This window comes from Natator depressus, chromosome 8 (genome assembly GCF_965152275.1).
Source record: "Natator depressus isolate rNatDep1 chromosome 8, rNatDep2.hap1, whole genome shotgun sequence".
Classification (NCBI taxonomy): domain Eukaryota; kingdom Metazoa; phylum Chordata; order Testudines; family Cheloniidae; genus Natator; species Natator depressus.
In genome coordinates this window covers 102,593,792-102,619,693 of record NC_134241.1, presented here as the reverse complement: position 1 = coordinate 102,619,693, position 25,902 = coordinate 102,593,792, and the positions used below count along the sequence as shown (strand labels likewise).

Genomic DNA, 25,902 nt, shown 5'->3' with positions numbered 1-25,902 from the left:
AATTTTCCAGAACTCTGAAACAGATTTCTTGGCATCAAATATGTAAGTCTGAAATAGCCAACAGTATTAAATAGGATTGTTCAGAAACTACAATTCCCTCACAGAACAAATCTATAAAAATATTGAGGTACGTGACACTTTTTTTTTGAGAAACCTTAGAGGTCCAAAAACCTAAATTCAGTGTACATCCCAAAACACACAGCCTGTAGCTCCAAGTGTGCCTTTCAGCTGCAAGTTTAAAAACCTAAGAGGGTTCAAGGTGAATCAATAGCTATGATTCCCAGCTTAGTTGGCTTTTATTTTGAATGAATACAAAAGCAATAGGTGCTGCTTTCCCAAGATAAATTCTGCCTCCTAGAAGCCTGAAGATTCTGCTACGCACACCAATGTAAACCTTTCACCACACTCAGTTTGATCTGTAAATTGATCCTACAAGTTTGGCCTAGCACATCTATGCAGTTTGACATTTTGTATTTCACCTTCAGAGTCTAGTCATGTGCGAAAATGACGAGCTTTTTCATTTTAACACCAGAATATGGTTCATGGGCTATTATCATTTTCCAGCCTCAGCAACATTTCAATAATTATGGAGAACTTTTAAGCATCTCAGTTGCCAAAGGGGATTTTTTTTAGTTCAGTAAAAACCATTCAACAGATGGGTTTGTATGTCTCTGCTGGTCATGGGAGAGTATGTCACAATCCAATGTAATGTTTTTGTTAGTTTAAGAGCATTTCCTGTTTTGCAAAACTAACTGTAAAATGAGAATTTCATTGCATTGCAAATAATTGAGTGTTTTTAACTTCTGCAGTCTAATAGTTTAAATGCCTTTGGAACTATCTTAATTCTTAAGTGAATGATATGTGTGCAGTTAAAAATTGCAACTTATAGGAAGTGTTCAGTTTTTCCAAATACTGGTATTTTTCTCTTGCTATATACATAATCCAAAAATGTAAAACTTTTGTAGCTCTTTTTTGCTGGTAATATTGACGAAGGATGAACCGCTTGGGACTTTTCTCTTCATTTGATATTACTGAGAAGCATTCATAATTTAGTTTGACTGCAGTTTAGACTTTTACAAGCACACAGATTAGGGCCGCTTCCATTTAACACAGACAATAGGAAGGAGGAGGCAACATACCAGTGGCTGTCTGCAAGTATAGGTACAAGTAAAGATAAAAATAATACCTATCCTTTCATCTATTCACGTTTCTGTGTGGTGCCCATTTCCTAAAATTATAGCAAATACTGTTCCCCCTCCCTGAAGCAGAGGCCAGACTTCGTTTATTTTTCTTTTTTTCTTGGGTTGGCAATGTAGAAGGGGAAGGCAGGAGTAGCTTTAAGATAGCCCATATACTGAGTGAGTGAACAAATAATACATTTACTGTCCTGTAAATTATGTCCATACAGAAGAGATGTAATTAACTGTTGAGCTTAATGGATGCCTTGTGAGGTTACAGAAGCTATTATTCATAAACTAGATGAAGACAAGGGAGCTTTATATGGTTAGAAATCCTTTTAGGACCAATTACTATCTATCATTTAGAATTGATTACTTAAGTTTTCAATTTCTGAAAGTATTTTCTCCATGATCCATGGGGAATGGACTTACTGCTGCTTTCATGGAGGAGGAAGACTGTCTCCCTAGCTGACGGTTTTGGAGGGGCTTTAGAATTTTCCTTCCCTTTGGATCCTCTCCCATGAGTTTTACCATTAGGCGGTATATCTGGCCCATGGAAAATGAGGTAGTAAAGTGGCCATTGTTCTATTACTAATGCTATTCAGCCTACAATGGAGATAGGAGTTTGAGTGATCTTAGATTATGAATGATTCTTTGTCTTTCACTGTTTCAAGTAGTATAGGAATGTACATTTTTTGAAAATAAAGTTCTGTTGATGCTATAAGAGCACTTACCTTTACGTTGTCAATGCAAGAGTTGTATGAGTATATGGTACTTTACACACAAAAAAATGCTCTCCTACCTCTTTCCAAACACCTTACATTGACACTAGTCCTGGTCCAAGTGAGAAATGAATCTGATAAGATAAATAGAACAGTTCTGACTGCTAATTGATATGTGATCATTCCATTCTCTCTGTACTGACATTGCAGATTCTTTGGCCCAGGTACAATGCCAGAGGTGCTAGAACTGCTCACATGTTTCAGCGTGATGTTCTTCTGTAATCAGTGATTTTTGTGTATTTTATGTATGGTAATCCATAGAATGAAAATTAACTCCTGAGTAGATTTAGTATCTATTTTTCACCCATAAAATACCTGTGTTTTTAAAAAATTTTGTGTTTAGGGTTACTCTACAAGGCACCCAAACTCTCTCTCAAAAAAAAATGTTTGGGGTCACTGTTCAACCTAATATAAGGGTTCAAATGTGGCAAATATTTTTAGTTTTGTAGCCTGATAATTTGCATGCCAACTCTTTGTTATGGCATTAGAAGCAATGAAATTACTAACTTTTTAGGGAGTGGGGGTGAGAAGATGTGTGTTTAGTACAAAAGGCAAATGGCTTAATAACAGAGTAATGTTACCACCAGTATTTGCTTATTTGTAATGGTCTTAGCATTTTTAGGAGCTGTCACAATTTCCTTTTTTTGCATGCCCAGTCTTGAAGAAAAGAACTTTCTGTATAAGATAAGGCAGAGAATAATTTCAAAAACAGTTCTAACAATAGTGCAGTGCTGCTGTAATGCTAACTTCTGTGCAGGCACTTTCCTTCTGTACTCCTTTGTTCGGTACTTATAACTTTCCTAGGATGGTTTCCTTTTGGCCAGAATCTTTCTCAAGCTGGTAAAATTTGCTAAATTGGTGGAAGAAACTTTTTAATTTGCTCACTGTATCTTTTTTTTTGGAGTTGTCCAGAACTGAACGCATTATTACAAGTATGGAAGTATCAAGAATGTACATAATGGCAATGTATAACCAGCGTTAACTAGCAACCATGAAATTATACACATGACCTAATGCTGCACACTTTACTCCTGTGAGTACTCTCCTTTACTTGCGAGGACTAATTGTATGAGTACAGCGAGCAGGGTTTGGTGCACGGTCATGCACACTCAGCAAGTACTCAAATTTGAATGTTTCCAGTGTCTAACTGTGGCCCTGACTCTACATGCAGAGTTATTCTGCATCTCATTTTTATACTGTCTGTCTGTCTTGAGCCTATGGTAGCAGCTTTACTTCAGCAGATAGACTCTTATATGGTTCCTTTTAAGTCATTGTTATTGCATCTTTGTGGATTGTCTGACAAATATCTGGACTTGAGTAAGGCCTTTGACACAGTCCCATATGACACTCTCATGTGCAAACTAGGGAAATACGGTCTAGATGAAATTACTATCAGGTGGGTGCATAACTGGATGAACGTCTACTCTCAAAGAGTAGTTATCAATAGTTCGCTGTCAGACTGGACAGACATATCAAGTGAGGTCCCGCAGGAGTCTGTCCTGGGTCCAGTAGTCTTCAGTATTTTCATTAATGAGTTGGATGACTGAGTGGAGAATGTGCTTATAAAATCTGCAGAAGACACCATGCTGGGAGCGGTTGCAAACTATGGCAGACAGGATTAGAATTCAGAGTGATCTTGATGAGTTGGAGAATCGCTCTGAAATCAATAAGATGACATTCAGTAAAGACAAGGGCAAAGTACTATACTTAAGAAGGAAAAATAAAATGCGCAAACACAAAAGGTGGAATAACTGGTAAGTAGCAGTACTGCAGAAAATGATCTAGGGGGTTATGGTGCATCATACATTGAATATGATGCAACAGTGTGATGCCATTGTGGAAAAGCCTGATGTCATTGTGGGGTGTATTAACAAGAGTGTCATAAGTAAGACACAGATGACTGGTTTTGGGCATCATGCTGTAAGGAAGATGTAGACCAACTGAAGTGAATCCAGAGGAGAGCAAAAAGGAGGGAAAAAAAATTTAGAAAACCTAACCTATGAGGAGGGCCCTACCAAATTCACGGTCTATTTTGATCAATTTCATGGCCACAGGGTTTTAAAAATCATCAATTTCATTATTTCAGCTATCTAAATCTGAAAAGTCAGTGTTGTAATTTTAGAGGTCCAAAAAGGAGTTGCATGTGCATGTGTCACAAGTTATTGTGTGTGGGGGTTGCGGTACTGCTACACTTCTGCACTGCTGTTGGCGGTGGCGGCACTGCCTTCAGAACTTGGCAGCTGGAGAGTGGCAGCTGCTGGCCAGGAGCCCAGCTCTGAAGGCAAAGCCACAGCCAGCACCAGCGCAGAAGTAAGGATGGCATGGTACAGTATTGCCACTCTTACTTCTGCGCTGCTGTCTGCAGAGCTGGGCCCCCAGTCAGCAACCACCACTCTCCAGCCGCCCAGCTCTGAAGGCAGGAGCTTAGAAGTAAAGGGTGGCATGGTATGGTACTGCTACCCTTACTTCTGTGCTGCTGCTGGCAGGGCGCTGCCTTCAGGGCTGGGTGCCTGACCAACAGCTGCTGCTCTCCAGCCACCCAGTCCTGAAGGCAGGGCAGAAGTAAGGGTGGCAATACAATCACGTTGTGACCCCCCTCCAACTCCCTTTTGGGTCAGGACCCCCAATTTGAGAAATGCTGGTCTCCCCAATGAAATCTGTATAGTATAGGGTAAAAGCACACAAAAGACCAAATTTCACAGGGGGATACCAGATTTCATGGTCCGTGACATGTTTTTCATGACGGTCAATTTGATAGGGCCCTACCTATGAGGAAAAGTTGAAAGAACAGGGCATGTTTAATTTAGAGAACAGAAGGCTGAGGGAGGACATGATGATAATCTTCAAATATATAAAAGGTTGTTACAAGGAGGACTGTGATCAGTTGTTCTTCATGGCCATCAGTGGTGGGACAAGTTGTAATTAGCTTAGTTTGAAGCAAAGGAGATTTATGTTGGATATTGGAAAAGCTTTCTAACTATAAGGGTAATTAAGCAATGGAACAGGTTATCTAGGGTGCTATGAAATCCTCATCGTTGGATGTTTTTAAGAACTGGTTAGACAAACATCTGACCCCGAATGGTTTAGCTATACTTATTCCTATGAGGTCCCTTTCAGCCCTACATTTCTATGATTCTTCTGTAACTCCTTGCTTAACCTTGTAGTTATGTTCCTGAAAAATGCTACTACAAGCAAAACGATGTGAAGTGAATCCAATTTCCCCATAAGAATGAATATAAATGGGTGGGTTTGATTCCAGGGAAAAAATTTTCGCCAGACAAGACTATATTTTATATATACAGTATACGTTTTTAAACAAACAATTTAATATTATGCACAGCAAAGATGATTGTGAAGTTTGGTTGAGCTGGTGAAGTCCAAGGGTGGAAGAGGGTGGGTTATTTCCCAGGGAATACCTTACTGCTAAATGATGAACTAGTACTTGGCTGAGTCCTCAAGGGTTAACATGTTGTTAATGTAGCCTCACACTCTACAAGGCAGCACAAATGGAGGGAGGGGAGACAGCATGGCAGAGAGAGACAGACACACACACCCTGGCTGTGTGTGTCTGTGAGAGGGAGATGCACATTGCCCCTTTAAGTATGCTTACCCAACTCTAAGTACATTGCCTTTTTAAGTAGATCAGCAAGATGAGACAGCAGCTGCTGCCAGCAAGCTCCCTCCATCCTGAGCCCTGTTGTATCCCCGCCCACCCCTGCTCGCTCTATGGAGATGGGGGACAGGATCGGGGGGGTGGGAGGGACACCCTGACATTAGTACCCTTCTTTCCCCCTGCCTTGCACAGCAAACAGGAGGCTCCCAGGAGCAGCTCCAAGGCAGAGGACGGGAGCAGCACATGGCAGTGTGGGGAGGGACAGCTGAACTGCCAGCAATTGATAGCCTGCTGGGCGCCTGCTGTACAGGGAATTTAGGGGAGCGAGGAGCTGATAGGGGGGCTGCCGGCCCACCCTGGTTCCAAGCCCCCACCAGCTAGCTCCAACGGGCTGCTCTTTCTGCAAGCAGTGAACAAAGCAGGCAAACGTTATAAGGGAGCATTGCACAGCTTTAAACGAGCATGTTCTCTAATTGATCAGCAAGGTAACAACGAAACAACGTTAACCGGCACGACTTTAAGTGAGGAGTTACTGTATAAAGGTGTGTCTAGAGCCAATCCTACTCCATTTTTTTCTGTTCTTTTGCTTCTGCCCCATGTATGCATCATGTCTACATTGCACTCTCCTCAAGTTGTTAAATATAAATGTTACTCCTAAACATGTGCCATTACATACACTGATTTCTTGAGTGTTTCTCTCTTCAAATAAAATCTGTTGCATAAAGAAGCTTGGCAGGCATGCCTTTTGTGTGTCAGACATGGCAGTGCTAGTATTCAAAACATAGCTCTAAATTTTGTTAGTCGGTCTTCCTAATCAAATCTACCTGTTTTTCTGACATGTTGTCGTCATATTGTGGGGTAGGTGTAGGGCATTACTGAAATGTGTTGCAGCAAAATTTCTTTTGCCCTTCATTCAGCATGCCACTCAAGTTGCCATTTCTCTTTAGTAAATTAGTTTACTGAGGTCTTCAGAGATTCAGCAGGGTGATATTAGGGCTAATGGGCACAGTCAAGTTACTGTACCTGCAATTCTTAACTCTGGCAGGGAGTCCAGAGAGGAAGTTAATTCATTTCGAAAAGCCATTGTGTAATATTATCAGCTAAAAGGTTTTTGAGATCAACTATTTAACTACTGTTTTTATTATGAAAAGAAGTAGCCTGCTTCTTTACTGGTAATTTAGGACTAGACTGAGTCTTTGTTCTTAGTCCCAGGAGGAGGAGGCCTGAGAAGAAATTAACAAATTTATTTGAGCATAAGCTTTCATGAGCTACAGCTCACTTCCATCCAATAAAGTGAGCTGTAGCTCACGAAAGCTTATGCTCAAATAAATTTGTTAGTCTCTAAGGTGCCACAAGTTCTCCTTTTCCTTTTGCGAATACAGACTAACACGGCTGCTACTCTGAAACCTGAGAAGAAATTGTGACTCTGAGAATCTCAGTTCCTTCCCTGTCCCTTCCTTGCTCCCATGAGGAAGTAATCTGTGCCACCCCTTTATCAGCTCAACTTTGTTGGCTGACTCATTGAAGGGGTGGGGCAAGGCCCTGCTCACCTGCTTGGGAATGTACAGGGCAGGCAGTCCTTGCTCTCATACCTCATCCAAGCCATGATGTGGGGAGGTTTGACAGGAAAGGGACACTGAGGACTTAGTCCCTCTTAATATCCTGTGCAGGCAGTTTAGAGTCGGGCACAATCCGTAGTGTATAGTGTAATATAGTATTCAGGACGAGACCTGTTCAAGAAAACAAAAGTCCATATCAGAAAAATATTGTGTAGTGAGTCATTTTATCTTGCTAACTAATTTAATTTTAAAAATAAGATACTGGGGGAGAACAACAAGTAGGGAAATTCCCTTATACCTTCTGAGATGCACTCTTGAACCATTGGCAGTTAGGTAAGTAGGGTGACCAGGTGTCCGGTCGAAAAGGGACCCTGGCAGCTCTGGTCAGCACTGCTAACTGGGCCGTTAAAGCTCTGGTCTGTGGTGCTAAGGCAGGCTAGTCCCTACCTGTCCTGGGGCACCATGCTGCGCCCCGGAAGCGGCCAGCAGGTCCGTGTCCTAGGTGGGGGGGAGGCATGGGGCTCTGCGCGCTACCCCCACCCTGAGCCTGGCCAGTGCGGGGGAGGCATGGGGTTCTGCATGCTACCCCCACCCTGAGCCCGGCCAGTGGGAGCTGTGGGACAGTGCCTACGGCAGGCGAGAGCAGCGCGTGGCGCTTCCTGCCGCCCCCCCACCCCCAATAGCGTTGGACCTGTTGGCCGCTTCCGGGGCGTGCACAACTCATGTCATGACAGGCAGCCTGCCTTAGCCCCCTCGCTGCGCCGCTGACCCGGAAGCCACCTGAAGTAAGCCTGTGCCCCAGCCCCCCTGAACCCGGAGCCCTCTTCTGCATCCCAAAGCCCTCATCCCTGGCCCCAGCCCAGACCCTGCTCCCCCGAGGCCAGAGCCCTCACCCCCTCCTGCACACCAATCCCCTGCCCCAGCCCTGAGCCCCCTAAACCTGGAGCCCCCTCCTTCACCTCAAACCCCTCATCCCTGGCCCCACCCCAGAGCCTGCATGCCCAGCACAGAGCCCTCACCCCCCACACTCCCACCCCTCCCCCAGCCCTGAGCCCCCGCAAACTCAGAGCCCCCCCTGCACACCAAATCCCTCGGCCCCACCCCCCCAGCCTGGAGCCCTCACCCCCTCCCACACCCCAAGCACCTGCCCCAGCCCAGTGAGAGAGAGCCACCGAGGGAGGGGGAATGTAGTGAATGGGGGTGGGGCTAGGGCATTCGGTTTTGTGCCATTATAAAGTTGCAAAAAGAAAAGGAGTACTTGTGGCACCTTAGAGACTAACCAATTTATTTGAGCATGAGCTTTCGTGAGCTGTAGCTCACTTCATCGGATGCTGTAGCTCACGAAAGCTTATGCTCAAATACATTGGTTAGTCTCTAAGGTGCCACAAGTACTCCTTTTCTTTTTGCGAATACAGACTCACACGGCTGTTACTCTGAAACCTGTCATTATAAAGTTGGCAACCCTATAGGTAACTGCCTTAAAATCTTGATGAAACCCTGAAGTAAGTGGAATGACGGATTGGAGGCTTTTGGAGCCACAGTGTCTTGCCAGATTATGTGAGTGGGTTTGACTTTGATACATAGCTGTACCGTTACCAGGGCTATTTGCTATAATATGTAGATGACCCTTGGTGTGTGTAAATTCTTGGCTGTGGTTGCTGCCCTGGTAGTCCCCTTTAGCACACAGATGTTTTTCTAGTTTCCAGCCATTTCATAGTGACTGAGCTCTGAAGGGAAACCTGAAAGCTCTTTGTTTTGCTGGCGCTGGGTTCTTAAAAGCATTGTGCATTTAAAAAAAAAAAAAAAAGTGGGAGAAGAAGCTGAAATTTACATGTTATATTATGTGCTAGCTCTTGACTCATGGTTTTGAGGATTGACAAAAACTCGTTCTTTAGAGGAGTGAGGCTATTTGTCAGTCGAATATCAATCCTTTTTCCAGTTGGTTGTTTCAATACATTTTACAAATGATAATTTTTCTTACTGACATGAGACTATACTGAATTTGGAAAGAACGAGGAGTACTTGTGGCACCTTAGAGACTAACAAGTACTCCTTGTTCTTTCTTTTGATACAGACTAACATGGCTACCACTCTGAATTTGGAAAGTAATCCCAAACTTATTTTGATTGTTTTGTTGGTTTGTGTGTGCATATTTAGAATAATAATAAAATTATACATTATGATCAGTGCCTTCAGTAGTTAATATCGCCCTTCCACAGTACCAAATTGTCCTAAAGCTGCTGCTGCTGCTCTGGCCCTGCAATGCAGGCTTTGTAAGGGGAGGAAGATCCTGGTACACTGTAATTCAACATGTGGCTAGCAGCAGAAGTGTGTGAGAGAACACACTGCCAGGTCTGAAATACCCATGATAATATTAATTATATATTAACATTATTGCAGGCAAAGCACCTCTAAAGTGTGTGGGCTAATGGTATTGCAGGTGTCTACATCTCTCAATATTGCTAATTTTAGGTGGTATTGGAAAGTGTTAAGGTAGCAATTTTCTTACTTCAAAGCATGTTTTATATTTAATCAGGTGATATAACAATATAATCCTTAATTATTTAGTTTTGCAATAAAATAGTAAATTATGGAAATTAACATCTGCAGTGTGTACCACAAATTAATCCAACATTTCATTTTATAGATATATTGTTAAAATGCTCATGTTGTTAGTATTGATGTTTCAATCTCTTTGCAGTGCAGTTTGGCAACCACATTCAAATGATGATATTTTAATTTTTAGAGAGAAGGAAATTGAAAGATATTGTTTTTAATATCCATTTATATACATTCCTGTAGTAAGAAATAGCAGATTTTCTTGACAGATACTTGCAGGGAAAGAAAAGCTTAGATTTTTTTTAAAACCATGAAAAATTCCTTCCTTTTTCAGTCTGATGGATGGATTATAGTTGATGTCCTTGCATGGGCAGGTTGCATTTTCCATCAGAAGTGGAGATTCTAATCCTCATTATCATTTCTGTAATGCAAGTGGTTTGTGTGTAGAAACAGATTTAATTAATCCCCTGCTGGTTGATAGTGCACCCTAAAGCAAATACTTACAGTCAGCAAAGGAAAAATTTAAAATATGAGTGCATGGTGTCAGGTCAGTGAGTGTCAGTTGATCTTACATCATCTGTGAAATATCTTTAATTTACCAAGCAAAATATATTTTCCCCTCTAGCTATAGAAATACTTTTATATCATCTTGTTGGGTGGCTCAGCTTGGATGGTGATAAGCTTACCAAATAGGAGTTCCAGGGTCAAAGGCTATCTCAGGCCATGTCTACACTTACCGGCAATCAATGCTCTTCAATTGATGCAGCAGGGGTCAGTTTAGCTGGTCTAGTGAAGACCCACTAAATTGACCACAGAGCGCTCTCCGGTCGACTCTGGTATTCCACCAGAATGAGAGGAGTAAGGTAAGTTGACAGGAGAGCGTCTCCCATCGATGCAGTGCAGTGTAGACACTGCAGTAACTCGACCTAAGCTATGTCGACTCCAGCTACGTTATTCATGTAGCTGGAGTAGCGTAACATAGGTCGACTTACCCCGCTAGTGTAGAAAAGGCCTCAGGAACCCTGGTGCCTGTGCTGGCAGAAACTGGGAACATTCAGGTGGTGGTGATTTTCAGTTAATTTGAAAGGGCCAAAGTATGGTGCATTCAGAGCACATTTTAGCATCCCACTTTGCCTGTGGGTATGTGCCATATGTGCAGTTACACATTCAAGGACGAATTGCAATATTGAGATAAAGTGATGATGAAATATCTCTCCATGGTGCTTTTATAAAGAGTGATTAAAGGAAGACAGTGTGATACATCACCTACTCCCAACATGACTAAAACACTGCACCCTTCTTCTGTGATTATTAAGTTAAAAAATTAGTATTGCTAAACAATCCCTAAGTTAATTTTATTACTTTTCAATAAAACAGATAATTTAATGTCATTTTCCTCTGTATGTAAAGATACAGCCTGATGAATCACATTTTTGAGAACATACGTTAATTGAGTGGGATGATTCCAGAATGGTTCTGTTCTCAGTAATTCAATTCTCCGAGGCAACATGTTGAATAAGACCTCAGTTGTTGGTCATGTTATTCGACTTCATCAGGACTTGACTTTATCCTTTATGCTAATTGTTGATGGGTTTCATCTGTGGAAAAAAGTTTGAGAAATAAAACTAGGCAAATTGACAGTCTGTCATTTTTGTAAGAGGATACTGAAAATAAACATGCGTTTAGAGGATTATATTACCGACCTTGAAAGCAGGTGGCACAGAGCTAGGCTGAGGTAATGAGGATAATATATCTATGTATTGACAGTTAAAGTGCTCAGAGACAGATATTTCAGATTGTGCATGGAATCTACTATTCTTTGATGTTTCACTCTAAATTGGGGTTAGGTCTTATATGGAAGAAAACATTTTACATAATTAGCACAGTTACTCAGAGGATTTATTGAGTTGTGGAACAATGAAAGAATTACTATACCCAAAGCTAAATACCAGGTCATATTTGGTGGTCGTAGCATGACAGTGTTTTATTAATCATCTTGCCATTTAAAATATGAACTCTGTTTCAAGAATGCATGAATACGTACTGCCAAGTTCTCTTTGTGTGATGTTTGGCAGGATTAGCATGGTAAAGTAAGTCTAGTCACCAACACTTGCTTCATAATTAACATACTGAAGCTTGCTTCCCTTAGCTGTCCTACAAAAACTAATTTCCAAGCTCTGATCCTGATTTATGGGAAATAAGTAACTACAGATCTCCATGAAGTATTGTCAGGCTCTTCTGTTAGGTTTTGTCTATACTTGAAATGTCAGTCGAGTGCAATGTACTTTAACTGAATGACTGAAATGCGCCTTAAGTCCACATGTAAGTACTTTTGTGTGATTAAGTTATCCTGATAACCTGTAGGTGTAAAGATGCAATCAGCTGAATGCCAGTATGGATGTTCCAGTTTCCTCAACCAGTGAAAGCTCCTTAGTTCACCAACTACGACACCACTCTTTTTGTACCTTCTTATTCCCTGCCCTGCCCCTTTGTGCAGTGCCCCAACTATGTGCCTCCTGAAATGTCTGCACTCCTGCTCCTTAAATGCAGGTCTCAGATGGCTGCCCTGCTGTGGATCATCAGCTGAGACTTCAGTTTCTGCCCCCCACGCTATTCCCCTCTGCATCAGCTGTGTTCCCCACATATGCTGGTCCTTTCTCCAGTAATCCCTTCCTCCCTATATCCCTGGGTCTGGCTTTATAACTCTGCAGACAGTGAATTGCTGATGGTGCATGGGTTGAAGCTGCAGCAGGAAGAGCAGAGTTGGCGGCACTGCTGCTCGCAGTCCTTGAGCTTCCAGCTCCGCTCCCCTTGCTTTGGCCCTTCCATGCCGTTAGGGCCTTTGAAACCTGTTTGGGCGGGACGGAGAAGCGGCGCAGCTACCAGGTCTGCTGTTCCTGGTTCAGTCAGTTAAGCAGGGGAGCAATGGCTGGGGGGTCAGGGGACATGGCAGGGGAAGGAAGATACTATTGAGTGGGCACAGAAGATTGTAGTTTCAGGTGGATTGCTGTCTGAGGGTCTGCGAAGTAGGAATGAAGGGACATTTCAGGAGGGTAATATGAGGTGGGACATAGTGGAACAATGGATATAAAAACTGATTGCTGTACCGCTGATTACTCTCCCTATTGTAGTCAAGGCCTTAGAGGTGTTGAATTTGAAAAACTGTATTGTATATTGATGCTATAATTGCAGTGTATTCATTTAAGTGCAATCACAGAATGAATGTGAATACTATAGGGATAGAGTGCAATTCAGTCATGACATATTTGATTGTGTTACATTGAGAGATCGTATGTAATATACCATGTGTTTTTCTAAAATAAAATGTGTTAATTTCCAAATTCAGAGAGAGATTATGGATTAAGAAAAATGTTGTTTTCATGGATAACAAAAAGTGACTACCATAGGTACAAATGAGAATAAAAACAAACATAACCCTTTAAGCACAAAGTTTTTTCCACTGCATGCATTCGATGAAGTGAGCTGTAGCTCACGAAAGCTTATGCTCAGATAAATTTGTTAGTCTCTAAGGTGCCACAAGTACTCCTTCTCTTTCTGCGGATACACACTAACACGGCTGCTACTCTGAAATCTTTAAACATAGGCGCCGACTTCCTCAGTTCCCAGGGAGTGCTCTACCCCTGCCCGGCCCCAGGTCCCGTTCCCACTCCATCCCTCCCTTGCTACTGCTGGGCCTCAGTAGCATTAGAAACAGAAAATATGCTGGCTCCAGCTGTAATAATTGTAAATGGTAAAAAGTAAATTAAAGATTTATATTAGGGTCCGTTAGAATAAATTGCATTTGATCTTATTAATAACATCATTAAATTTTAATTTTTTAAAATGTGATATTTATCTTCACATTGTCCTATCAAAAAAGACGGAGTAGTAGAATTATTTAAAAAAAACTTCCCTTTAAATAGACGTGTGGCTCTTTAACTTTACTGTTTGACTTTTTTCTTCTGTTCTTGTGTGCCTTGTTGAAGGTGGACTCTGAGTAGATGATGATACCATCTAGTGGTGAAATATTAAAAATGCAACAGTGTAAAATGTTTTTAAAAAGAGATAAATGTGCTTACCTGAGATGGAAGTTGAAAAAATATTTATCTATTTCCATGTCTTGTAATCTTTACAGTTTAATGCAGAAATGTTCTGATTCTAAGTGCAAGGTGCATTTCTTTGAGGTTGTCTTCTCAAGCATATAGCAGTATGTGTATGTTTAAAAAAAACTCCAAGACAAAACACTCCACTGCACACACTTAGCCCCCAGGGAGAAGATAAGAGAACAAACACATGACAGATGTTATCATGTTGCTTGATGCACTATGGGAAGGCACTCAGATACTAGAATGATGAACTGTGTATGACAGAATAGAATTTATTGCAAAGATGGTTAGTACATTTATATACAATTGTATGCTTCTAATTGTAAATACCATAATTGTGCAGTCAAAGCAAATATTTGTGTGCATACCTGGCCAGTTGAGTGCCCAGTTGGCTGTAAACAGATGCAAATACCATATTATGCGTGCAATGATAATATATGTGGTAACAAATTAGGAGTGCTGCCATCTTTTGAACACATCTTTGAAAATCTGGCCCTTAATATTTTATTTATAAAGTAATATTACTAGATTAGATAAACAGAAAGTTAATTTAAGATCTTTCTTCATTAATTTTCTCATTTTTTTGTTTGTATTTTTTCCAGAAGGAACTCAGTCTCCCTAGAAGAGGAAGCTTGTAAGTATAATTACTTTTCATCTATTGCTGCCATAAGTACTCCTGACGGCATTCCCTGCCAAAAATATTTAAAAATTCTACTATATATATTCTGTGCACAGTATTTTAAAATTCTGCAACATTCTGCAAATTTTATTTGTCAAATAAATATGGAGACTCCAGCCTGGCATTGGGGAGCACAGGCCACTGGCTGCACAGAGGTGGGAGATCACTGTGTGGCTTCCCTCCCATCCCCCTGACACAGACTCAGTGGTGAGGTTGCACCCAACCCTGACAGAGTTCAAGGATGGGGCCTGCCCCAAAACAGCCCAGGGGCCTGCCCCTCTGTGCCAGGTGCACCAGGTAGGCTCAGCAAGGAAGGATCGAAGTGTGTAGGGGCTTATTGTGGGGGGATCCACGTGTAGTTTGAGAGAGATCAATGTGGGGAAATTTGGGTGCAGGCGGCTCAGTGGGGGATCCGGGTGCGGGGAAGATCTGGATGCACAGGGGCTTGTTGGGGGTTCTGGGTGCAATGGTAATGGGACTCTGCAGGGGGGTCCAGGTGAAGGTGGTTGGGGCTCCGTGTGTGTGTGTGTGGGGGGGATAGAGCTTGGAGGGGGGGTCTGCATGTGCGAGGCTCAATGGGGGGGTCCAGATGCTGGTGGAGTGGGGCTCAGTGGGGTGGGGATCCAGATGCAACTGGTTGGGGCTTGGTGGGGTGGGGATCTGGGTGCCGGGGGCTTGTTGGGGTGTTCCAGGTGCAGGGGGAGTGGAGCTTATTGGGGGGTTCTGAGGGTGGAGCGAGGAGGCTCGGCAGGAGGGTCTAAGTATGAGGGGGTCTGGATGCACAAGGATTGGGTGGTTGGGGGAGTAGCTTCCTTTACAGGGATCCTTCTCCCTGCAGCTGAGGTGTGATGGGTGCAGGAAATGGGGTGTGGGAGTGGGGGAGTTTGCAGAGCTTCCTGCAGCCGGGGGAGAAATCTGGGGGAGGGGTGTCTGGCCCTGCCCCTGATGCCTTGCAGTGGAAGAGGAAGTCCCGACCTCCCTAGCCCAGCCTGGACTAGCAGCTGAGCCCGGCAGAGAATAGGAGCCATCACCTGGGTCTTCCCCAGTTCTGCCTCCTGCCCCCCCCCCCCCCAAGTGATTTACACCTCTGCCGGCTGCCTTGGGCACCCAAAACATACCGCTGGGGAGGGTTGCATGACCACTCTTGTGCCTTACCTTTGCTGCCCCATCAGAGAGTCATTTTTCTGCAGGGAAGCAAAGAAATATACAGGGGACATAAATTCTGCACAGGTGCAGTGGTGCAGAATTCCCCTAGGATTACATAAGGCTTGATTCAACAAAAATACTTGCAGATTCTCACCTGTTGAATCCACACAGAGCTATCAGAGACAGATATATTTTTTTTCCATTAACATTTTTCATGTGCTTTTAAAGTGTTTTTGAAAGGTGCCACATTGGAGACTAAAGTCCTCTGTTCATTTCTTTAAGAGGTGGAGGACAGCCAGTGGTAGTGCAAGCCTACTCAATAGCTTAGTCAGTATGGCTCAAACCTGACATGAAGGAAACTTACAGGAGTGAGTGGGGAGTTCAGCATTTATGCAGCAGACAGTGATTGCCTTTTTTGTTGAGACTGCCAACGGTGGTCCTTGTTGCTTCCAGTCCCAACCTTTGTACTCTGGATAAAATGTCCAGTGGGGCTTGTACTGAGATTTAATAAACTAATTCCACACAAGTCACTGATGGGAACAACATTTGGTCACTGCGGTGTGGACAATGTAGATGTGAAAAAACTAGATTCTCATTACCAATCCCTGCAGGTTTTTGTTGTTGTGAAATCAAGACGATAGAAGTATTGCCACAAAACATAAAATAGCAAACTGGAAAAAGCAGATTTCTTAAAACATAGCACTTTTAAAATTAAGCCAGTTATTGATTTTAACATCTCTCTTTAGGTTTGCAGAGTTTTAGGAGACTCTGTTTTAGTGATCATCTCTGAGAGACTTTAACAGTTGCTAGGCTTAGTTTTCTGTGGTCTGGTATGTGGTAGAATAAAACTGCATAGTGGCTGGATTATATAAAGAACATGCGAGTGTGCCAGTTAAACCTACAATAAGCTTAAAGTCATAGCCTTCTAACTAAAAACCAAGCCCTAAAGTTTGTGTATCACAGAAGCAAAGTCAGTTCCTTAGATTACCTTTTATAAGCTGTCTTAGATTTCAGGTTTTGGTAATAAACGAGTTTGAATTTTTATTCTTTAAAATCGCTTCTTTGTATAAGGAGTAATGTTTGGAAAGTGCTGTGTGGTGCCTGTGATTCACTGTTGAACAATATCACTAGGTAAAAAGGCTTTTTTTTAATGAGGCATGAATGAATCTTTTTGTTGAAGTCATATGATGGTGTTAAACTCAGTTACTTAAAACAAAACAGAGCACAGGACTCATACATCAATTATCCATCAGTATACTTTTTAGACCAGCTTAGCTAGATTTGTATTAGATTTTAGGAACACTATTGCTTATATGATTTGGGAAAAGTAAAGATAGTGATTGAATAAGAGCACTTGGACAAGTATTTGGAGACAATCCAGTGAAACAAATACTAGATATTAGTTATTCATCTGTAGCCTTTACCTTAATGTAACAATTCAGATTTTTGGCACAAAGCATTTTTGATCTGGAGTTGAGGATTCCAAAGTTTTTTCCTGTTTCTTGGTCAAGTATGGAAATGGGTACAATATAAAGCTATTGTAAGTATTGATGGGTACAATATAAAGCTATTGTAAGTATTAACAGTATTAACAATATCGCACTGTGCTCAGGTCTTTAGGCACTGACAGTTTATGATGGTTTATTTAGTAACTATGGATATTGCTGAAATGTTTGTAAAGTATCTTTCTTCAGTTACTTCAATCCTTTCTTTTTGATTACCTCTGTGACGAGAACTTCAGTAGCCTCTGTATCTAGAAGGTCAAAACCCTAAACTGCAAAGGGCAAGAATAACCGCTACTGATGTGATTTCAATTTTTAGCAGAATAGAGATTTTCAAAGTGTTCAATATGCTTCTTGTAAAGATGCTCTGACTAAACTATTTTACTGTGTTCCCTGCAACTATAGGAAGTGCAGTCAGTCAGACCTAGTTACTTTGAATTGGTTTACTTTTGTTTAGTTTAATAAGTTAGTACTATGATGTGATTTTCATTTATTTCTGATTGATACCCAAATGCCCTTATCAACCAATTAGAATTGTATGGCTCAATGGAAAGAGCCTTGTGGATCTGTAGATCTCAAAAAACTTTGTTTATTTCAGAGTTGTTAATACTATAGTATTGAAGTGCTCCTCATATAAATTAAATCTGCAAGATCTATGGAGTCTGTTTGTTCTTCCATCCCTGATTTAAAGAGTCTCTGTTGAGAAAATAATTTTTTTAAAAAATTATGATTCTTGTAATGGTGGAAACGGTATGTCAAAGAAGATCTTGCATTGTGCTTTAAAGATGGGTAGGCTTAGAATCATTCTAAATTCTTCTGGAAATTTGTCCCACACCTGAATGTCCTTGACGGAGAGCACTTTATTTTCAGATATTTTCTGCTTTATAAGCTTCATTGTCCCAACAGAATGTAGTTATATTGACAGGTAATAGATGGAGACACAGTCAGTGATGTAGCTGAGTCCTGACCCACTGATTGTTTTGATGGACAGGATCAAGGCCATAACCTAGCCATGGGACAATGCAATCTGATTTGGAGTCAATGACAGGATTAGAGCGCAGGTGAGATGTGCTCATGATGGCCCTTCCTATTGAGGTGGCACTCACACATTCTGTGCAAGCTAGGGCCGTTTCACTGCATCCAACATCAGCCCTACTGTGTAGAAATATACAGTAATGTACAATATATTTCCATTATCTCTGAAGAATGTATGGATTGCTATAGAAGAATATTTATCAAGGAGGAATGGCATACATTTCCGAACAAGCTGGAAGTGGAGGAAAGTTTTTTGTTTTTCCTTTTTTTCATTGCAGTTTGGCTCAGTGGTGAGTTCAGCAGGACCCGGAGGCTTCAGACCAATTGACGAGTGCATGCCTTTGTTAAAAGGCGAGGAGCGTTCTTTCTGCTAGTTCTTCTAAACATTTTGTCTTCTGACTCTCATCACCTCATTCTTATCTAGGTTCAGTTTTAGCCAGCTGCTCTTCACCCAGAAGCTCCTCTCTTGTAGGCATTATGACATCCTTGTGTTGGTATTGGTGCATTTATGGAACGTGACAGAGTTGGATGTTTTCAGTATACATTTTTGGCAATGGAGCTTGGCGTGTCTCACCATTTCTACAAGTGGACTTGTGTAAAAGCTGAAGCAGTGAGGAGATGGATGGGTCCGTGTAAGATCCCAAATATGAAGATTGTTGGATAACTACTCCTCTTTCCCATTATCACTCTCTGGATCCTGTTTGAGAACCATTTTAGTGCTGTGTCATCTACTTCAGTTGTATTAAGTTATACAGGCTTGGCAAGCCAGTCAGTTGACTGCCTATTATTTGACAACGGTCAAATATTGTTAAATATTCCAGCAAAAATGCCATGATACAGGCAGTGGCCTACCTTTTTGATTGCATGGTGCCATCTGTTAGCCAGCCTACTTAAATGTCTTGATCACTGACTTTACCACAGAGCTCTTCTTCGGTGTGGGAAAGGTATTCAGAGTGTCACAGCTAAATACAAGATTGAATAGATAGTTTAGCATAAGTAGTTAAACTTTCTAAGGGACAATTCAAGATGGAGTGGCCCATTAACACCCCTGTAGTCATAGGACAAAAACAGGGGTTAGTGGGTTACAGATTGTTGTAATAAGCCATAAATCCAATGTCTTTATTAAGACCAGGATTTGCAGAGTCTAGCAAAGTTATGAATTTAAGCTCTGAGGCTCATCTTTTGAAAGTGTTGTGCAGGTTTCCTCTGATAGGTCAGATATAGAGTGATCACTTTGTTAAAAGTGTTCACCCACAAGTGATATGGTGTTTTTGTCTTTTATCATTTTCCTTTGAGAGTTCATTTGAGAACATAGTGATTGTCTAGTTTCACCCGCAGAATTGTTGTTGGGACATTTAGTTCACTGATTGAGGTACATCACTTGTTGTGAGAGACATGTATAGGACCCATGGATCTTGAATGGTGTGTTGTGGGGGGTGTTGATCATTGTATCAGTGGAGATATGTCTGCAAATTTTCTTCTGTTGTACTGGCAGGGTGTGATGCTGCTTTAAGTTAGTGTGTCCTGGTCTGTGGGCAGGTTGATTCTGATGATGTCTTTGGAGAGGTTGGGGCATTGTTTGAAGGCCAGAAAAGGGGGTTCAGAAAAGATTTATTTCAGGCTGAGGTCCCCATCAAATATGGGTTGTAGTTATTTGAGGATACCCTATATGGGTTCAAGTGTAGGGTGCTTGGTGACAACTAGGGTCATGTGGTCAGAGGGGGGTTTTATTTTTATATTGAAGTAGGTTATCTTGGGGTATTTGGGTGGCCCAGTCCAAGATGCGGTCATCTTCTCTGGTGGAGTGTCCTTGCTTAGTGAAGGTGGTTTTGAATGTGTTAAGGTGTATATTCCGGACATTTTCCTTGGATCATATTCTGTGGAATCTGAGTGCCTGGCTGTAGATAAGATTTCTTGGTGTGTTTGGGGTGGTTACTGGATCTATGAAGATAGGTGTGGTGATCCATGGGTTTCTTGTATATAGTTATCTGAAGGTTTTGATAGTTGAAGTTGATTGTGGGGTCCAGGAAATGGATGCTGGTGTTGAAGTGTTCCAGAGAGAATTTAATGGATGGGTGGATGTTGTTGAAGTTGTGGTGGACATTTATGCGGAAGTTTAGGTCGTCTGTCCAGAGGATGAAAATATCATTGATGTATCTCAGCTATATCATTGGTTTCATGGTGCATTGGTCCATAAATTCTTGTTCAAGGTGGCCCATGAAGAGGTTGGCATATTAGGGAGCCATCCTAATACCCAGGGCTGTTCCCATGGTTTGGACAAAGTGTTCGTTGTTGAATATAAAATTGTTACGGATGCATATCTGAGGGTTGTCCATTGTCTTGTAAATATTTGAGGCAGGTAGCTGTGCCATCATTGTGGGGGATGTTGGTATATTGGGAATTGACATCCATGGTGGCAAGGATGGTATTCTGAAAGAGGTTGTTTATGTTGCGGAGTTTATGGAAGAAGTTGATTGTGTTGTGGAGGAAGCTGGCCCTTTGTGTGCTGAGTGGTTTGAGGATAGGTTCTGAGTCCCGCTATTCCTTCAGAAAGAGTGCCATAGCCAGATATGATGGGTCTCTCTGGGTTCCCTTGTTTGTGTATTTTGGGAAGCATGTAGAAGGTCGCTGGGGTGGGTTCATGGGGGAAGAGTTAATAGAGTTTTTCTTGGAGTTTTTTGGAGAAGCATTTGATGATATCCTTAAATTCCTGGGTAAACTGTGGTGAATTGAAGGGTTAGAAGGGAGCGCAAGGGTCATCTAGTTTAACCCCCTGCCAAGGTGAAGGATTTGTTGTGTGTAAACCTTCCAAGACAGATGGCTATCAAGTCTCATTTTGAAATCTCCAGTAAAGGAGTTTTCCCGACTTCCCGAGGAAGTTTGTTCCATTGTCCCACTTTTCTTACAGTTAGGAAGTTTTCCGTGAGATATAATTTAAATCTGCTATGCTGTAGTTTGAACCCATTGCCTCTTCGCCTGCTCTCTGTGGCAAGACAGAACAGTTTTTCCTCATCTTTTTTGTGGGAGCCTTAGAAGTATTTGAAGACCATCATGTTCGCTCGTCCCCCACCCCATTCTCCCTCTTTTTCCAGACTAAAGATACTCAGTTCCTTCAGCCTCTGCACATCTGGCTTACATTCCATCCCTTTGATGATCTTTGCCACTCGCTCTGTATCCTTTCCAGTTTCTCTACATTCTGTCTGTTTTGCTAGGGCCCTACTAAATTCCCGGCCATGGAAAACGCATCACGGGCTATGAAATCTGGTCTCCCACCGTGAAATCTGGTCTTTTGTGTGCTTTTACCCTAGACTGTTCAGATTTCACAGGGGAGATCAGTGTTTCTCAAATTGGGGGTCCTGACCCAAAAATGAGTTGCGGGGGGGGTCACAAGGCTATTTTTGGGTGGGATGTCACAGTATTGCCACTCTTCTGCTCTGATTTCAGAGCTGGGTAGCTGGAGAGTGGTGGCTGTTGGCCGGGTCCTCAGTTCTGAAGGTGTTGCCCCACCAGTGGCAGCGCAGAAGTAACCGTGGCAATACCATACTATACTACCCTTACTTCGGCCTTCAGAGCTGGGCTCCCGGCCAGCAGCCACCGCTTCCCAGCTCTGAAGGGAGCGATGCCGGCAGCAGCAGCCAAACAGTTGTGGAGGGGGTTGCAAGGTTATTTCTGATTTTTCGGGTCAGGACCCCTACAATTACAACACCATGAAATATCAGGTTTAAATAGTAGAAATCATGACATTTATGATTTTAAAAATCCTATGACCGTGAATGGACCGTGAATTTGGTAGTGATCCATATATAGCAGTGACCAAAATTGGACACAGTACTCCAGCTGAGGCCTAACCAGCACTAAGTCGAGTGGTACAGTGGACCCTTGCTAGAGCGCACATCGCTATAGCGTAGATTCACATGTAGCGCGGTCGCGGCGATGGATCCCAAATTTAAATATTTAAATTGGGATCCATGGTAATGTGTACCATGCATGGATCCGGGACCCTGCTTTCTAGCAAGGGTCTGGTGTACTATCACCTCCTGTAACTTGCATGCTATGCCTGTTAATGCAACCCAGAATTGCATCTTCAGAATTGCATGTTTTCAAATCCTTCCCCAAACAACTCCAAGAGAAACTCTACAAACTCATCTCATACTTGAAGAAGAGCTCTGTGTAAGCTTGAAAGCTTGTCTCTCTCATCAACAGAAAGTGGTCCAATAAAAGATATTACCTCACCCACCTTGTCTCAGAAAAATGATAAAAGACAAAAACACCATGTCAACAGTAGGTGAACACTTTTCACAAAGCAGTTACTCCATATATGACCTCTGTCTTCATCTTCAAAGGAAACCCACACAAGACCTTCAAAAGACAAGCCTGGAGCTTAAATTCATAACTTTGCTAGACATTAAAAATCTTTGACTTAACAAAGTCATTGGATTTATGGCTTATTACAAGAATCAGTAATCCACTAACCCCCCTTTTTTGTCCTATGACGGCAGAGGTGTTAACTGGCTACTTCATCTTAAATCATCTCTTACAATATGTGTTAACTAGTTACGCTAAACCATCTGTTCCACTTTGTATTTGGTTGTGAGACACTGAGGGCATGTCTACACGTCCAGCACTGCAGCAGTGTGATGCAGCTGCACCACTGCAGCACGTCTGGTGAAGGCGCTCTATGCCGATGGGAGAGAGCTCTCCCATTGGCATAATAAAGCCACCTTTGCAAGCAGAGGAAGCTATGTCGATGGGAGAAGTTCTCCCACTGACATAGTGCTGTCCACACCAGTGCTTATGTTGGTGTAACTTATGTCGGTCTTGGAGTGCGGTTTATTCAAACCCCTGAGCAACATAAGTTCTGCGACGTAAACTGTAGTGTAGACATAGCCCAAGTACCTTTTCCAGATCTGAAGAGGAGCTCTGTGTAAACTCAAAAGCGTATCTTCTTCCCAATAGAAGATGGTTCAATAAAAGATATTACTTCACCCACCTTGTCTTTCTAAGATGGTGCACATCAGTTACAGAATTTGCCATCCTCTCTCCTGGAAGAGGATTAACTTTTATTTATGATGCATTTATGCATGTAGATAAATTATAAAGATTCTTAGCTGTTTTGGTGGTCAAAGACACCTTTTTTTTTATATAGCTATTTTTGCCTTACCCAAACTTTTATTTGCGTCTTTAATAAGTGCATTGTGCAGTATTATGTTATTTGACAAAAGCAAATGTGTAACGCACATACACACAGTGTGGTTAGTTCTTGGTCCCCCTCTAATGAGTAGTCACTGTATGGACATGTATGCATCTGCTAAAATCTTCGTGTTATGGAACCTTGTCCTTGGTTCTATCTCTGTTGCCACTGACCCATCCAGGGATGTTGAATTAAATAAGTGTTAGTGATTGTTAGTAAATTTTCTCCCAAATCTCTTCTCGGTGGAATTATACAGAAGTAAATTGCTTCCAGAGAATGTGCTAAACCGAAGCTTAAAACTATGCCTGTTTCTACTTCTAGTCTTTCTAAACCTTTATACTTAAAACTGAGGAAACAAAAGTTTTAGCTGGAGAAAACAAGGAAAATATTTTGACTTGCTGGACTGAAGAGAATAAAGGCAAGCATGGGAAGAGAATTTGCACATTTATTCTAGTCTTTTTTACAAAGACCTTAATTAAATAAAGATTATATACTCGGTTTCTGTACTAATAATTTGGATATCATATGGGTGGGAAAACAAAATCTCTTGGTCAATATATTAGGTGAAGATTAAACCTAACATGGTTATGGTTATAAGCGATTATGGGGAGCCTTGCTAATGTTATCACACTTATAGTGTCAAAGCGAAGTGGGGGGCAAATATTCCCTAATAGTGCAAATATCCAAAGTGCAAAGATATAAGGTAAGACATCACCATTGCTCAAAATAGGAGACTCTGGTATCTTAGTGGACAGGCTGTGCACTGCTGTATAGGAGTACTTGGTTTGAATTCTGGTCTCTCTCTTTCCCCTTTCATGCTCAGAGAGCATGGAAGTTATGGAGACAGTACAGTTATCCCTGGGAAGAAATGCATTATATCACTCAGCTTCAGTCTCTCTTGGCAATAAGGTAGTTCTGTTGATGAGCCATGTGCAGTTTTCCCTGACTCAGGGGAAAGGCAGCCATGACAGTACAATGCCTCAAGTGTGAGGGAATATAATATGAAGAAAATGGGTAAAGAATGTCTGATGGTGCTCTAAGAAGGAAGTGGGGTGTGGCATTCTGTTCCCATCCTGTGCTATCTTGGATGTGGAAATGAAGAATAATAATGCCTTTCCAGTTTGTGGTATTTTTTTAATAAATGGATGAGAGATTTTACATTCTAACTATACTCCCTTCAACTCAGAAGAGAAACACTCACAAGCAGTAGATTAAAAATAACCTAGTGCTCTTAAATTGATATGAGGTGCTGAGTCAGGAGCTGGAATGTGTGGAGTTGCACCTACAGAGGCTCCATAGCAGCGTTGCCAGTAGTATATGGGGCTTGCTGAAATTATTTGAAGTATAGTTTGTAAAGGGGAAATTGATACATGAGAAGGATTTTAGGATTGATCTGTGTGTTTGAGGAGGTTCTTAGCAATCTTTTAAAAATGGGGAAAATGTTGTATGTAGATTTTTAATTAAAATTTGCCACTATTTAATCTACCTAATTTTCATACCAGGACCATCATAAAATTATTATTATATAGTGTACATGTAAATATAGTTGGGGATTGGTCCTGCTTTGAGCAGGGGGTTGGACTAGATGACCTCCTGAGGTCCCTTCCAACCCTGATATTCTATGATTCTATGATCTCTCCTTCACACTCCACCAGAGAACTGGGATTCTGGTTTGTTTGGGGTTTTTTGTTTGTTGGTTTTTTGCTGTTGGTGGTGCTAATTGTGGGAAGGTGGCTGGGTTTTTCATTTTGCTCTGACGGTGCTGAGGTATGTGGTGGTCCTGACATCTTCCAGATTTGAGGATCAGTAATCAAGAAAACTCCATCTCCTGGGTGTATAGGTCTCATTTTTTAGGTTGACAATTCCATTGTTCCCGTGGAACATAGCTGTCAGCGGAGGTCGTGATCCTGTAGAGCAGTGGTCCCCAACCTTTCTGTGGGAATAGCACATTCCTATTCCCAGAAGACTGTGGCACCCTGCCACCGAAATGCCGCCAAGAAGCGCCGCCGAGAAACGGCAACACTTCTCGGCAGCATTTTCAGCGGCGCAGTGTCCTGCGGGCGCGCACAACTGCCCTGGCGGGCGCCATTGCACCCACGGGCACAGTGTTGGGGACCCCTGCTGTAGAGAGAGGCATTTGTCCGGTAACTTGGATTGCTTCCATGGAAGGCTTTAAAGATGAAGACCATAACTTTGAATTTGACCTGCTATGCAATGAGGAACCATAAATGGTGGGTATGGTTATAAATATTTGAAAATGTTAAATACTCCTTTAAAAATACACCACAATCTCTTAGACGCAGTGTTTTAATTAAAATCTGGACAAGATGTTCATGTGGAATGTTAGTTTGGAAAGCTAACTTTCTGCAGATAATGGATTTCAGGAAAGACGGACAGTAGTTTGTGACAACCATGCAAAATAGCATGAGTTTGATTTGAGCTAATGATAGAAATTACCATTCAAAAACTAAAATGCAAGACTCAGAGATTTAAGGGATGCAAGGGAACCTCTTGAGCCCTACAAAAGATTATTATTGTAGTGTAGCCTTGTG

At 41.9% G+C, this 25,902-nt stretch overlaps 1 protein-coding gene across 6 annotated transcripts in view; it reads left to right on the top strand.

Moving 5' to 3' along the window:
- Positions 1-25,902, top strand: part of MAST2 (microtubule associated serine/threonine kinase 2) — a 379,580-nt gene that overhangs the window by 166,413 nt on the left and 187,265 nt on the right. For all 6 annotated transcript variants that reach the window (XM_074961832.1, XM_074961828.1, XM_074961827.1 and 3 more), the window contains one exon: positions 14,400-14,431. In XM_074961832.1, coding sequence (XP_074817933.1) covers positions 14,400-14,431 — 32 coding nt within the window. The remainder of the gene's footprint in view (positions 1-14,399; positions 14,432-25,902) is intronic.